Source organism: Eurypyga helias, unplaced genomic scaffold (assembly GCF_000690775.1).
Source record: "Eurypyga helias isolate BGI_N326 unplaced genomic scaffold, ASM69077v1 scaffold17140, whole genome shotgun sequence".
NCBI lineage: Eukaryota > Metazoa > Chordata > Aves > Eurypygiformes > Eurypygidae > Eurypyga > Eurypyga helias.
In genome coordinates, this window is record NW_010226418.1 from 1 (window position 1) to 12,352 (window position 12,352).

Consider the following 12,352-nt stretch of genomic DNA (forward strand, 5'->3'; position numbering starts at 1 on the left):
CTGTGAGAAGGCTGTGGAAGGGGTGACTTCCCTTTCCTTCTTCCATCCCTCTTTCCTTGTCCTTCACTCTCCTTCTCAGCCCTTTAATTTGTGCCTACAGGAAAAATGAGATGGGGAGCAGGGTTATGCGCACCTCGAGGCAGTCAGGCTCCTTGTTATCTGTGGGGGATGGAGGCCATATCTGCCTTCACAGGTGGTTTGGCAGAGTGGGAGGAGATCAGGACAACTGGTGCGACCTCTCTGGTCCCCAGAACCAAACATGACACACAGGTGTCAGTCAGAGCTTTCTGAAAGAAGAGTTTCTGACAGATACATGGTGGTGGGGCTCCTCTGATGGGTGCCATGCCACCCATTGGGCCTCCTCGCGTCATGGTGGTGGGAGCCTGCCGAGGGCTCTGCCGCCATTGTCCCTTTGAGGCCTCATCATGTGCAAACAAGAAGGAACCAAAATGAGTTGCTGCTGAGGCACAAGGCGTGAGCACACTCCATCTCAGCTTGGGCCTGAGGGACCCTGGCAGGATGGCCAGGGTAGAAGGACAGGGAGAAAGGAGTGATGAATAAGGGTGACAAGAGAAATACCAGGTTTAGCAAGGGTGCTCTGGGGTTTCCACATAGCTCAATGTCTTCCAACATTCTGGCCCTTCCAGTCAGCACAGGCGATAGTCCTGGTGCCATGGTGGTGTCCAAACCCGGTGGTGGTTGGGAGCCTTCCATCCTGGTGACATGTTGGGGCCGCTTCCTCTAGATAGGTGTGCTGAGCTGGCGCGCAGTAAATGGTAGCAGCGAGGTGTTACACTTCCAAATCATGCTGCTCCTTAGACACATATACATGCTCTGGAGTAATAATCTTTTGTTTCTTCAGGCACTTCACACCTTCACTGTCCTCAGTCTTCAGTGCTGTGATGTCTTCTTGCTTTGACTCTCCCGGTGAGCGTTTGCTCTGTAGTCATGTTGGACATTGGGAACTTGGGGCATCTCCAGACCATGATTTTACTCTTTTTATCCCTGCCCTCATTTTCTGCCCTCCTTAGATGCAGGGCTTCCTCCTTTCTCATGTCTTCTCTTTTCTCTGGCCGATACCCAGCCTGGTGTCCTTTGTTCTCTCTCACAGGGCACCATGCCAGTTCCCCAAAGTCCATGCTCTTCAGTGGTCTTTTGGCTGGACACTGCTTAATGCAATCGTTTGAAACTGGAGCCCTGTGTAAAATGCTAAACACTAAATAATAAGTGACGCAACAGCATTTCATGGTGTCCACTGGAGTCATGGCAGCGATGCTGCCATTATAGTGCGGTGGTGTAGGCTTCAGGACAGCATGACAAGCTCTGAAGTGTGGCTGTGTATCAGCCTCTCGAGTGCTGGATTAAAACTTTTCAATAATTTATAAAACCTTAAGAGCTCTGGGCAATATTTTTACAGGGAGTGATTACATTGTGTTCAGGAGATATTTTTCTCAGCTGGGCTATTTAATGAAAAGCTGAAGCCTGCCTGTGATGCTGAGAGAGAAGCGCTCAACAAAATCAAAGCGTGCAACTTATCCTGCTAACAGTTCGATGTTGCCTGCTTTCCCACTTGCTGCTGGTTGATTCACAGTCTTACTGATAAACATAAAACCTCCCCTGTGAAAAGAAACACAGAGAGGGAAATGCCTATAAATTAAAAAACTTTCCCACTTTGCACAACCTTGATTTTGAAATTTAGCTCGAATATGCAAGTGAATTGGTTTGGACTGCCTTAAATTCCTGCGGAAGGGTGGATAATTTTGGGAGATGATGCGAGATAAGCCAGGCAACTGCTACACCGTTTAAAAAATCCTGAAAACGTTTCCAGACCCAGTTGGTGTGCCTGGGGCAGCTGCGCGCTTCCATGGAGCTGTATGCCAGCAGCTGTGCCAGCAGGAAATGCAACGTGACCCATGGTGAGCCTGGAGGGTGGGAAACACCGTGAGCAGAAGATTTCCATGGGTGGCTTGAAGTGTCCCAGGCAGTTACTGCATGGGCATGGACTCAGGAGCAAACATGAAGCCAAGGGAGCAAACAGGAGCGTTAAGAGCATCCTCTTCCCTCCATGTGCGTAGCTGCTCAGCACTTCCTATCGTGTGTCTCAGCTGCCAGGCTGACAACATCGCCTTCTTCCACGAATGCTGGGTCTGTGTGCATGAAACCTGGCTGTGAAGTAGAAATAGTTTTTGGAAAGCATAATATTATTTTAATCATAAATTATTTGGACACTCAATACAGAAATAGCTTCAGATCACTTCTTCTAGAGGGGTGTTTTTGCAGTCAGGGTCTTTATCAGCTTCTCGGTGGGAACTGCATTAATATTGCCACAAAAATGCAAACAGTAGTGCCTTTGATAAAGCAATTTGGCATCTTTTAAGCAGAAAGATGTTTTGTTTTCCTAAGATACAGCACTGTTTTCAGTGCAGGGACCTGCCGTATGTGCCAGCATATGGAAAGAAAATACCAGTTTTGTTAACATTTGTGTTCAGAAGCCGTGGGGAGGGGATGTAGGAGGTAGCTGCCTTTGCAGCTACAAAGCGATCTCTGTTATTGCAAGAGGGACAGCACAGGAAGCCCAAAAGTGAGTGCCGGTGGTGGAGATGCCGGTGGCCTGCAGTCAGCCTCCCAGGCCTAGCTTCCCCCCCAGAGCACTCTGCCAAGGGCTCTCCTTCTCCTCACCTTCGCTTTCGCTCTTCCCATCACGTGTTGGAGTGAGGCTGATCCCCACTGCCACCCGCCTCCCAGTGTAGAGTGGAAAAGCTTTACTGGCCATACAGTAGGCATCTTTGTGGATGCTGTGAAAATGCCTTTTACTACTTGCTGGTGTCCCGTGGGTATTATATATTTGGTTAGTGCATTATTTTGATTTTTAGACTGCCTTTGGTTCAAGAATCCTGAAAGGAAGCTGTTGTGCAACTGTTCTAATCTGATTTTACAAGCCGATTACAGCTTGATTCCCAGCACAAAGAAACAAAGAAGAGCTCAGTTATATTTTTCATCCAAAAGTAAAAGGTCTTTCTTCCTTTGAAGATCTTCTGTAGAGTGCTATGTTTAGAGAATGATTTGCTATTGTTTAAATTTAATCTCCATAATTACATTGGGATTGGATTAATGATGGGTTATTTTTCTGAGTCATTCTTTTCTGGCAATCACGGCTATCGAGCATAAAGCCGGGTCTTCATCGGATGTAAACTGGCATTGCTCCAGTGAAGTTAGTGGAATAATTCCACTTTATATTGTGGCGGCCCAGATGTGATATTATAGCAGTTTCTGGAGAAAGCACCCTTTCGGAGTTTGTTGGCCTTGAATCTTATTATTTTTAAGCTGTCTAGGCATTAACTTCCAATTGCATTGTATTTATGGTAGCACAGCCAGCCGTTGTCTCTACATCACCTCAGCTGGAACCAGAAGGATCAACAAAAGGTGCAATGCCAGATTCAGTCATAAGTACCTTGAACTTTTTCTGTTTACAAACTGCTTTTTAAGACTGTGAGCAGTTGTAAGTGGGCAAAGTTCATTACGTATATCCAGTGAGATTTACATGCTCTTGCCTGTCAAAACAAACCTTGGTCTGTTTGTTGGGGATGCTGTACTGCCAATCCAGGGGAATGTCTGGGAGGCAGGGGGACTGCTCCGGTTTTGAAATTAGCTCTATTTTGTTCATTCTGCTTCTCAGAAGGGGGTGAGGAGGGAAGGAGGGATAAAGGGAAGGGCTTGGGGAGACCTGGCAGGAGGGAAAACGGCAGCAGGGGCAGTAGGGCACATGCTCAATGTAGAGGACAGATCTGTCACCATGATCAGAATGACAGAAACAGTCGTTCCTTAGGGACCCTGAGGGGCTGTATAGAGATGTTGCCACCGTGGTAGGTATTTGAAGTTGCTGGGCTGAGAGCAAGGTGACACCAATGATCTTGCCCACCCTCGTGCATGTTGGGCATGGGAGGATTTGCTTTCAGACCTTTTATTTTAATGTCTCATTGAAGTTTCTTCTGGTTTAAAGAATTTTCTTGCTCACTGTTTGTGAAATGGGCTGCTAATAAATCTTAGTTTGGAGAATGGGAAAGTTTTGCTTTCTTTTGGGTCTTTACTGTAAAGAGAAAGTGGTCAGGCCAATCTCTAAGCATTAGCAGATTTAGGGTGTCACTGCAGTGGGTTAGACCACAGGTCTCTTTAGCCTGGTATCCAACGGACAGTGGCCCATTCTATATGTAAGTATGAAAACCATCCGTGATGCAACCTCACTGTGTCCAAGAGCCATCTGTTTTTGCTGCTGGCCTGCTGTTGCACCCCTAGGTCTACTCAGTGCAACTTAACTTCTGTTTCCTTGTTAACCAGCAGAAAGTTAGGCGTAAAGACTTTTAGTCTTCTGTTCTTCCCATTTTAAGATGTTAAATTGGAACTTTGGACTCTTTGTGTTGTTCTCTTTGCTCTTATTTACACAGTATTTAGGAAATACTTCTTGCTTTAGTAATATAGGTCAGCTTAAATCTTCAGTAGTAACACTGCTTCTACAGTTGTGATCATCTGCCAGTGAGGCAGGACTGTTTGGTAGGCTTGGTGTCTTTTAGAATGACCTGATAGATGCGAAAAATACAGACAAGCTTTCAGGCATATCTTGGGCATTTCTTCAGAGTAAAAAGGCTACGTTGCAGGTCTCTTACATGTAGATCCCTGTGTCTGATGGTCTAGATAAGCACTTTTTTTGAAACAGGAGGCCAGTTCTAAGATCTAGGTGAAAACTCAGCCTTACACTGAAGTTGGACATCCTTCAGCTTGGATGCAGGAAAGATGTGTGTGCCTGAAAGCCCGTTTTCTGTCTTCCCCCACCATGTGTCAGTTAGTCTTATAAAAGTACTACTAACTTCTGTATTAATCCTGCCCTGTATTTTGATTGTTACTGCCTTTTGCTTCTTTCTATAGCAACTGTGACCAAGGTTGAGAGGATTTTTTACACTTATGTAAATTTTGTCCCTTGTAAACTATTGACAGCTACTACTGAAGAATTCTGGTGATGCAGCTGTAAGGTTGCAGCAGTAAACCAGTCTTACATGTACATGGTCCTTTTATTAGAGGAGACTGTTGAAGCTGTGGTAATGCTTAAAGTATTTGGGGCCTAATCCACTGCTTCACTGCTCCAGATGTGATAAATGCTGTTGACTTAATGCAGAAAGCGGTGACGTAAACCGGAAAGTGCCCCTGTGCTTCTTATGTAGCTCTGGTGGCGAATCACCTGTTAGCAACTCCAGTTTTCAGGGGCTTTCTCGTTTTATGAGGGCGGTGGTCATGCATGAAGACTGAGAAGAAATGGGTAGGAATGGCTACCCTATTTGGACTCAAAACTGACTTAATGAACACTTGCGCAAAACTCACTCTGCAGAAGCAGGCTGTGAATACTGACTGCTTTTGCTGGAGTGTGGTTGCAGTGATCCTGCAAAACCAAGTCTCTCAAGTCAGCATTGAAGATCCATGGGTGCAAACAACTCTTCAGAAGTTTCAGCCTTGCTGGGACCCGGACGGGTGCAGAATGTCCCGTCCCAAATAGTTTTCTCTCATTCATTTGTGACCCTACTCCTTCTCTGCCCTCTCTGAGGAGCCAGGCTGCTGGAGAAGTTGTAATTGTTTATATAGGCAATATGTTTCTGAAAGTTTGCTTTTGGAGCTCTAGGTTTGGAGTATACATGTTAGTATTTTTGGCTTTAGCTCCTAGAGTGTGAGCTAAAGACTTTCTCAAACCACCACTGAGATTCTCACCTGAGCATGTGACCTAACACTTTCCTCAACAGCTGAGAACTGGAAAAAAACCACCGAATATCATGACACTTGGTGCTGTTGTTCTGAGTGAAAACTGTGTTTGCTCAGGAAAGACTCTTGTCCTGTTGTTTCTGCATACCCGTTATTTTAGATCTAAAAAGAAATGCTGAAAATTCCTATGCGTGAGGAGAGTTGAATTCCATGACTGTCATTTGGGTTACATTTCCATTGGTCCAAGGTGTATACGGCACAGTCAAATGGAAGTAGAATTGTATAGTTACCAAAATAGATGCATTGTGTTAATTTCTTAATATTTTTTTTTTTTTTGGGGTGTGTGTAGTGTTTTTAAAGTAACAAGTATTGTAAGCAGTATGTTATTTTTAAACCGAGGACATTTTGTGCTGAAATTGGCTATTGCAACACTGGGTTAGAATTAGAATACACAAAATTCAAAACCACAGTAACCCTAATTTTGCCATTCTTGCCTTTTTAACTGCTCAACAATAGTGTTGTGTTTGTATAGTACTTAAAAATATTTGTTAAGGGGAATGTAAAGAGCTACTGGCAGGCTTCTCTGTTAACTGTTTGTGCATGCTCAGCCGGTCTGCTCCGAAGTGAGCTGTAATGAAAACTCAGGGGTGAGTACTCTGGGTGTCCACAGCTCAAACTTTCCTCTGTTTGCAAGTGAAGGAGCAGCAGAAGCCCCAGCCAGAATGGGGACAGAGACCTGCATCGTGGAGCAGGCAGTCCCTCTGGCACAAAGGACGTGCACCCATGATGGGCTTAAAACATCTGTTTCCAATCTCCTTTCCCAACTCACCCTGGTCATACATGCCTGGATCTGGATTTCCAAGGAGCTACTCTGGCAAATGAGTAATAATGTTCAGGATAATATAGTCTGACCACGAGGATGAATTTTATAAAGCTGTAGTTTATGTCATGACTCTACAGTCCCTGGTTTTGCTTGGATTGATACTGAGATGCCGGCCAGCACTGGGGAGAGGTTATGGGAGGCCAGCACTGCTCACTTTCAACCTGCCCCGGCTGTGAGCTGCCTGATTTTCCCTGCAAGAGCTTTGCGTGGTTGGGACAATGCACGCGTCCATCTTTGGATTTCACATGTCACTGAGCAGACCAACCTGAACGAATTCACATGGAAAAAATGAAGATAATTGGAAAGCAGCTTGAGAAATGATTTTGCTGTTGTCTTGCATTTTGGCATGTGCTGTCTGCATTTTGAATACGAGGTCATCTGATGGATTGTAATGTGGTAGCAGTACAGACTGGGTAATCCTGGGAACTGGCAGCTTGGATCTTGCCTTTCCAAATTTTACTGTTCTAAAACTTGATTTCTTTGTTAAAAATGAACAGTTTCCAGGGGGTGAAAAGCCCCTAGAGAAGAACTGTTGGCATTCTATATTTTTAAGCTGTCTTGCTGAATGAAAACAGTTGATTATTAACTTGATGGGGTGACAATGAGTATATAGAACTTAAATATCTCACCACTCCCACAAAGAGAAAAAAAACAACCCTCCATTGTATCATGGGAAGATACATAGCCAGAAAAACTTTCCAACTCAAACTTTTATACTTGCTTCATACAAGCTTAATGTAGGCTTTTTTTCCATCCTGTGATGTTGTAGGGAATCTTCTGAACACAGCTGAGGAGGACACCATCGACTTTCCAGTATTTCTTTCTGAATATGCCTTTCTTACAATAAAAGAACCTGAATTACTTAATCTGAAGGGTTAAAAAAAGGTTTCCTTGTTTCCTTGTTTATGCATTTTAGGTTGTTTATTCTGCCAAGCCTGATAACTAAATCAGTCTGAATGTTTCCCTGTAATCAGTTTAGTCAGCTTCTGTGATTGTGTGGGGTATTTGGATAAGGATGGGGATAAAGGAAGAAAGCTTTAAAAAACAGGAAAATTCTATTGTAAACATATCGGGAAGTTATAAACTGAGAAAGGGTACTCAGAGTCGACATCTTACCTGCAGCTACTTTTGACACTCTGTGTAGATGCCTTGGTAGGTTTTTCTTCCTCTTATGGATTGTGTTTGACTTCTTAGAAGAGTGGTAGAGGAAAATACTGATTTAAAGGGCTAGCATATGGCTATATTGCTTTTATATCGTGTACTTTGTAGTGGAGATGAGTGGAGGTCAGGCCGCTGTAGCTGACTCGAGGTCAGAAAGCAATAACAAATAGTGACATGTGGGCTCCTTTTGAGCCCCGTGGTGGGTGGAATGGCCCTGTGCTCTCCCTCGCGTGCTTGGAGAGGCCATGTCACATCTTGACGTGGGGTCATATTCAATGCAGGAAGCATTGAATATTGCCTGTGCTCTTTCTCTCTGGTGTAATTTTAGTTTTCTGGCACCCTGATGGGGTTCTGCTGCTCATTCTTGTTGTGTCCTTCCCCTTAACCTTCCTGATTGTCTGTTATCATCCTCAGCTGTGAGCTCAGGGGAAAGCCGCCTCACTGCATCTTGCCCGCAGGTCAGCTTGTCCCCACGACCATGTGGGTGGGGACATGGGTTTTGGCTGGTCGTTGCACCCGTGAGCAAGGACTTTGCAAGTTCTAAATTGAGAATCGTTACTTCATACGTGTGTCTCTCCAAACCTGTGGATTTAGACATTCCCTCACCGTTAATTACATCCTCTCGTCTTGTAGCAGCAAGTGAAAAGGCCAAGTTGGCCACGCCGTCCTGCTGCAAGCTGACGAATGTGACTTCTTGTTGGTTAGATGCTTGTGAGTTTCTGAAAGGACCTGACCACTCTGTTTTGGGAAGCGCATCCTGCGGTGCTCGTGTGGGGTGGGGAGTAGCCACGTCGCTTGGGCCCTTCCTTGGAGGGCATACACACGAGTCACGCCAACCACCCGAGCACTGCCAGAGTCATCCCCAGTTAAAAGCTTCAAAGGGAAGCCCAGATCGCCGATGGCTGATGGCCAGCAAGGTAATTCCTAGGTGGCATTGGAAGTGAGCGATACCATCGTTTGCCTTGCTGCAACCTCTGACAGAGATGCTGGGTGTTACCACCTCCTTTCCAGAAGCCATAGGGTCCACTCACCCGCATCTGTCAGTCATTTGACATCTAAACTGCTCAGACACTGCAACGTGAGATTGCCAAAGTTGGCAGTGCCATCTGACTCTGACAGCGGTTTGCAAGTGTTCCTGGTCACCCGTGGCAGCTCTTAATGCAGCATCTCCCAGTGCGGTGTCCCACAAAATGTTCAGCAGCAGTCATGCGGAGGTGCAAAGATTTCCAGGCAAGCTTCAAAGAGAAGGATGTGACTAACTGTCTCGCAGTGAGCCAGGATGTGGACCCAGCCAGATGAGGCAGCTCACATGAAAAGGCTGCCAAAGGAAAGGGAGAGGACACAGACAAAACTGGGACTGGGGATGAGGAGGAACAAGCAGTTGGGAAAGGTAGAAGGGAAAGTCTCTGTGGGCTGTTTCCAGCAGCCAGGAGATGTATCTGCTCTCCAGGGAGATAACCTGTGGGTACAGCAATGAACTCCAAGCACGTTGGCCATCATTCCTGGCTCCGCCGTGAGCCTCCGCTGCCTGTCCTTGGACAAGTCACTCTCCTGGTGACTCAGTATCCCAGCTGTAAAACGGGGATTGCTGCTTACCTCATGGGATGTTGTGAGGGTAGTCTCGTGGACGCTTTTGCAGTTTGATGTATGAAGGGTGGGGAGCAATAGATTTAGCACAAAGATGAATGTGAAGATGGATCTGTACTTCCATCGCCGCCTTCTCTGAATGTAATCATGTCCCTAATGATAATATAATGGTGACTTATTCATCATTGACATATGCTCCTTCAGCTGCACTGGTGGGAACAGTTTTTTGGTTTTGTTTTTTTTCCCCTCAGGGCTTTAAAGATGTAATTTTCTCTGTTTATATAATATGTTAATGTTTTAAGCAATTTCTAACAGAAAATTAGCTGAAATAACGAACAATAAGTCAAAGTCAGACTAAACCAAGATGTGATCAAGTAATACAAGAATGGGACTAGAAGTAGAGTTTGCAAAGGGGGCCTGAAAGAGAGAAAATGCAAATCCTGAGGCCTGAAGAAGAAGCGGTTCTGGTTTGCATCTGTCTTAACCTCCCGGTCCAATAGCGTACCTGAGGAGGGCTAAGGCCAGAAGGCAAAAGGACTCAAATCTTTCTCAGCTCTGTCATTCTTAAATGAGCTTCTGCAAATGGAAGGGGAGATCTGGTTAACCTTAATCCTTGGAATAAATGTCATGATAATCTTATTCTTCTCATAAGGCCGTCTGATAGCTAATACACAAACCCAGGAGCCAGAAAACATCATTTTTTTAGGACAATTAGGGAATTCGTTGACATGGTGCTAACACTTGGTTCTGTGTGTGCCTTTATGTCCTAAAAGCAAAATGGAGGCAATTGTTTCCTCTGTTGGAAGAGGGGTGCGAGGCTTAAGGAAATGCTATAAAGAACATGGAGATCTACAGGTGGAAAGTGCTGGGGGCGGTCACAGCTTCAGAGTTTGACACAGGAGGAAAATACATGGCCATATTTCACTTGTCAAAGCTGGCTTTGCTTTAAAAAACAGGAAATCTCAAAGGCATTGGCTGGAGAAGAGGAACATTCATCTTTTCTCAGTACTGTATTTGAAAAGCCTTAACTGCATAAGCTTTCCTGGCACTTGCCAAGGCTATCTTTGGAGAAAAAAAACCCAGGATTATTCTTCTTGAAGGAACAGGTGGTAGCATGTGGAAACCTTTTGTTGTTAAACTTTAGTCATGGTTCCTTTTTTCCTTTTCTTTCCTTTTCCCACCTGCAGTTGAGTACGACAAGGAGTTCATGCCTCACCAGCGGCACCACAAGGAGTTCAAATTTAATTTGTCTCAGATTCCTGAGGGCGAGGCCGTCACAGCTGCTGAGTTTCGGATCTACAAGGACTGCGTTGTGGGGAGCTTTAAAAACCAAACTTTCCTTATCAGCATCTACCAAGTGCTGCAGGAACATCAGAACAGGTATGCAAGAAGGGGTCTCGCTCCCTGCCACCAGCTGCTGTCCACCGGAAGGCTGAGCTTGTGTATTCATGTTGAGAGGACTGCTAAATAAATGTCGGTTTTGTTCACATTAATGGGGTTATATCATTGCCTGGGCCTTTCCGTGTGGAAATGGGCATGGTAGAGTGCAAAATGGACCTCAGACGGAGAAAGTTCAAGGTGTTGTAAGCTAGGGTGTCACTTAACTGCAACCTTTGTGTTGTCTTTACAGAGAGCAAGCATCTGATGTGAGGCAGTAGATTTTCAGACCAAAGTTGTTATTCTGGCATTGCTCTTGTTTACTGAAATACACATAACCCCTTTCAACTTCATACTACCAGCATAAAAAGCATAGCCTGTTTGAAAAATACTGGTAACTAGTGCAGACTTGACCTTTTGTCAGCTGGACTGACATTGAAGCAGAGGAAAATTCATCATGCTGACCACAGGTACAAAATCACTCCTGGGCTTTCAGTGGCAATGAGAGGCAAAAGAGAGAGAGGCAGAGTAGAAACTGTGACACAGAAATCCAAACAAGTGTAATTGGAGTGATTAATTTTAAAAGAGTAATGTTTCAGATGGGGGAATCACGTAAGGCTAAAAGATGGAAATGCACGGTCAATTAAATGTCAGAACCATGCTGTGGTATCAAAGTGTTTCATCACTTCTGCTGAAAGGTGTCAGGACTGTAACTGTTCCTCAGCTGCAGGCAGGCAAAAAGAAATCAGAAACAGCAGTGTTTAAAAAAGCTTAATTTATTTTCTCTGTGAAAGTTTTGTGGGTGTTTTCCTTACTTTCTCCAGCCTTTCCTTTGATACCATTTGGGGGGATCTGCCTTTGGTGATTTGCTGTTGTGAGGGCAACATCATGTAACTAGCGGTTGTTCTGTGGGGAGTGTGGCCTCTGAGGAAATCGAGAGAAATAGTTGGGTATATAGGTGGTGGGGAAGAAGGTATTAATTTTAGAAGGTCAGTGTTCCCTTTGTGCTTTGAGTTGCGGGTTGCTGGAGTGCCTCCTGGGGTGACGTGCTTGCTGGTTAGGATGTTGCATCAGTACCCACTTGAAGAGCTGATGGTAAGGCCAGACGGTCATGCAGATTTCATAGATGTTAGCTGTATTGTTCATTTAGAGCCACAATGAATAAAAAATGGTGAGTTTTGTTCTGGTTTAAATTTCACAGTAGAGATCTCACCTCTGGAGCTGGACCTCTGCCAAGTGTCTATGGAAGTGATCAATACACTACTCTGATGCTCACCAAAGCAGGGCACAGAGTAGGAGAACTGTCAACTTTTATGTGTATACAACATTTTTTTTCAGAGTAAACTGAGCAAGCAAGTAAAGGATTGCGGGAAAGAGAATAAAGTACAGGATGCAGCCCCTAAAGTACCCTGTTCCTAACAAATGTGCAAACTCTTTGTTCTGAAAAAGACTGCATGGAGCAAGGATGCTGGTACCTTGTATCTTTCTTTCAAATACCATGCCAGAAACATGCCAAAATCAGACTGTGCTGGGAAGCTGCAATGTGTGTCCTTTGGTGCTGGGCCCTTTGGCATCTGCACATGCTGGGCATTGCTGGATGCT

At 44.9% G+C, this 12,352-nt stretch overlaps 1 protein-coding gene across 1 annotated transcript in view; it reads left to right on the plus strand.

Moving 5' to 3' along the window:
* Positions 1 to 7,267: 7,267 nt before the first annotated feature.
* Positions 7,268 to 12,352, plus strand: part of BMP6 (bone morphogenetic protein 6) — a gene marked incomplete at its 5' end in the record, with an annotated part of 28,098 nt that continues 23,013 nt past the window's right edge. Inside the window, 2 exons of the mRNA XM_010153132.1 lie at positions 7,268 to 7,366; positions 10,561 to 10,753. Coding sequence (XP_010151434.1) covers positions 7,268 to 7,366; positions 10,561 to 10,753 — 292 coding nt within the window. The remainder of the gene's footprint in view (positions 7,367 to 10,560; positions 10,754 to 12,352) is intronic.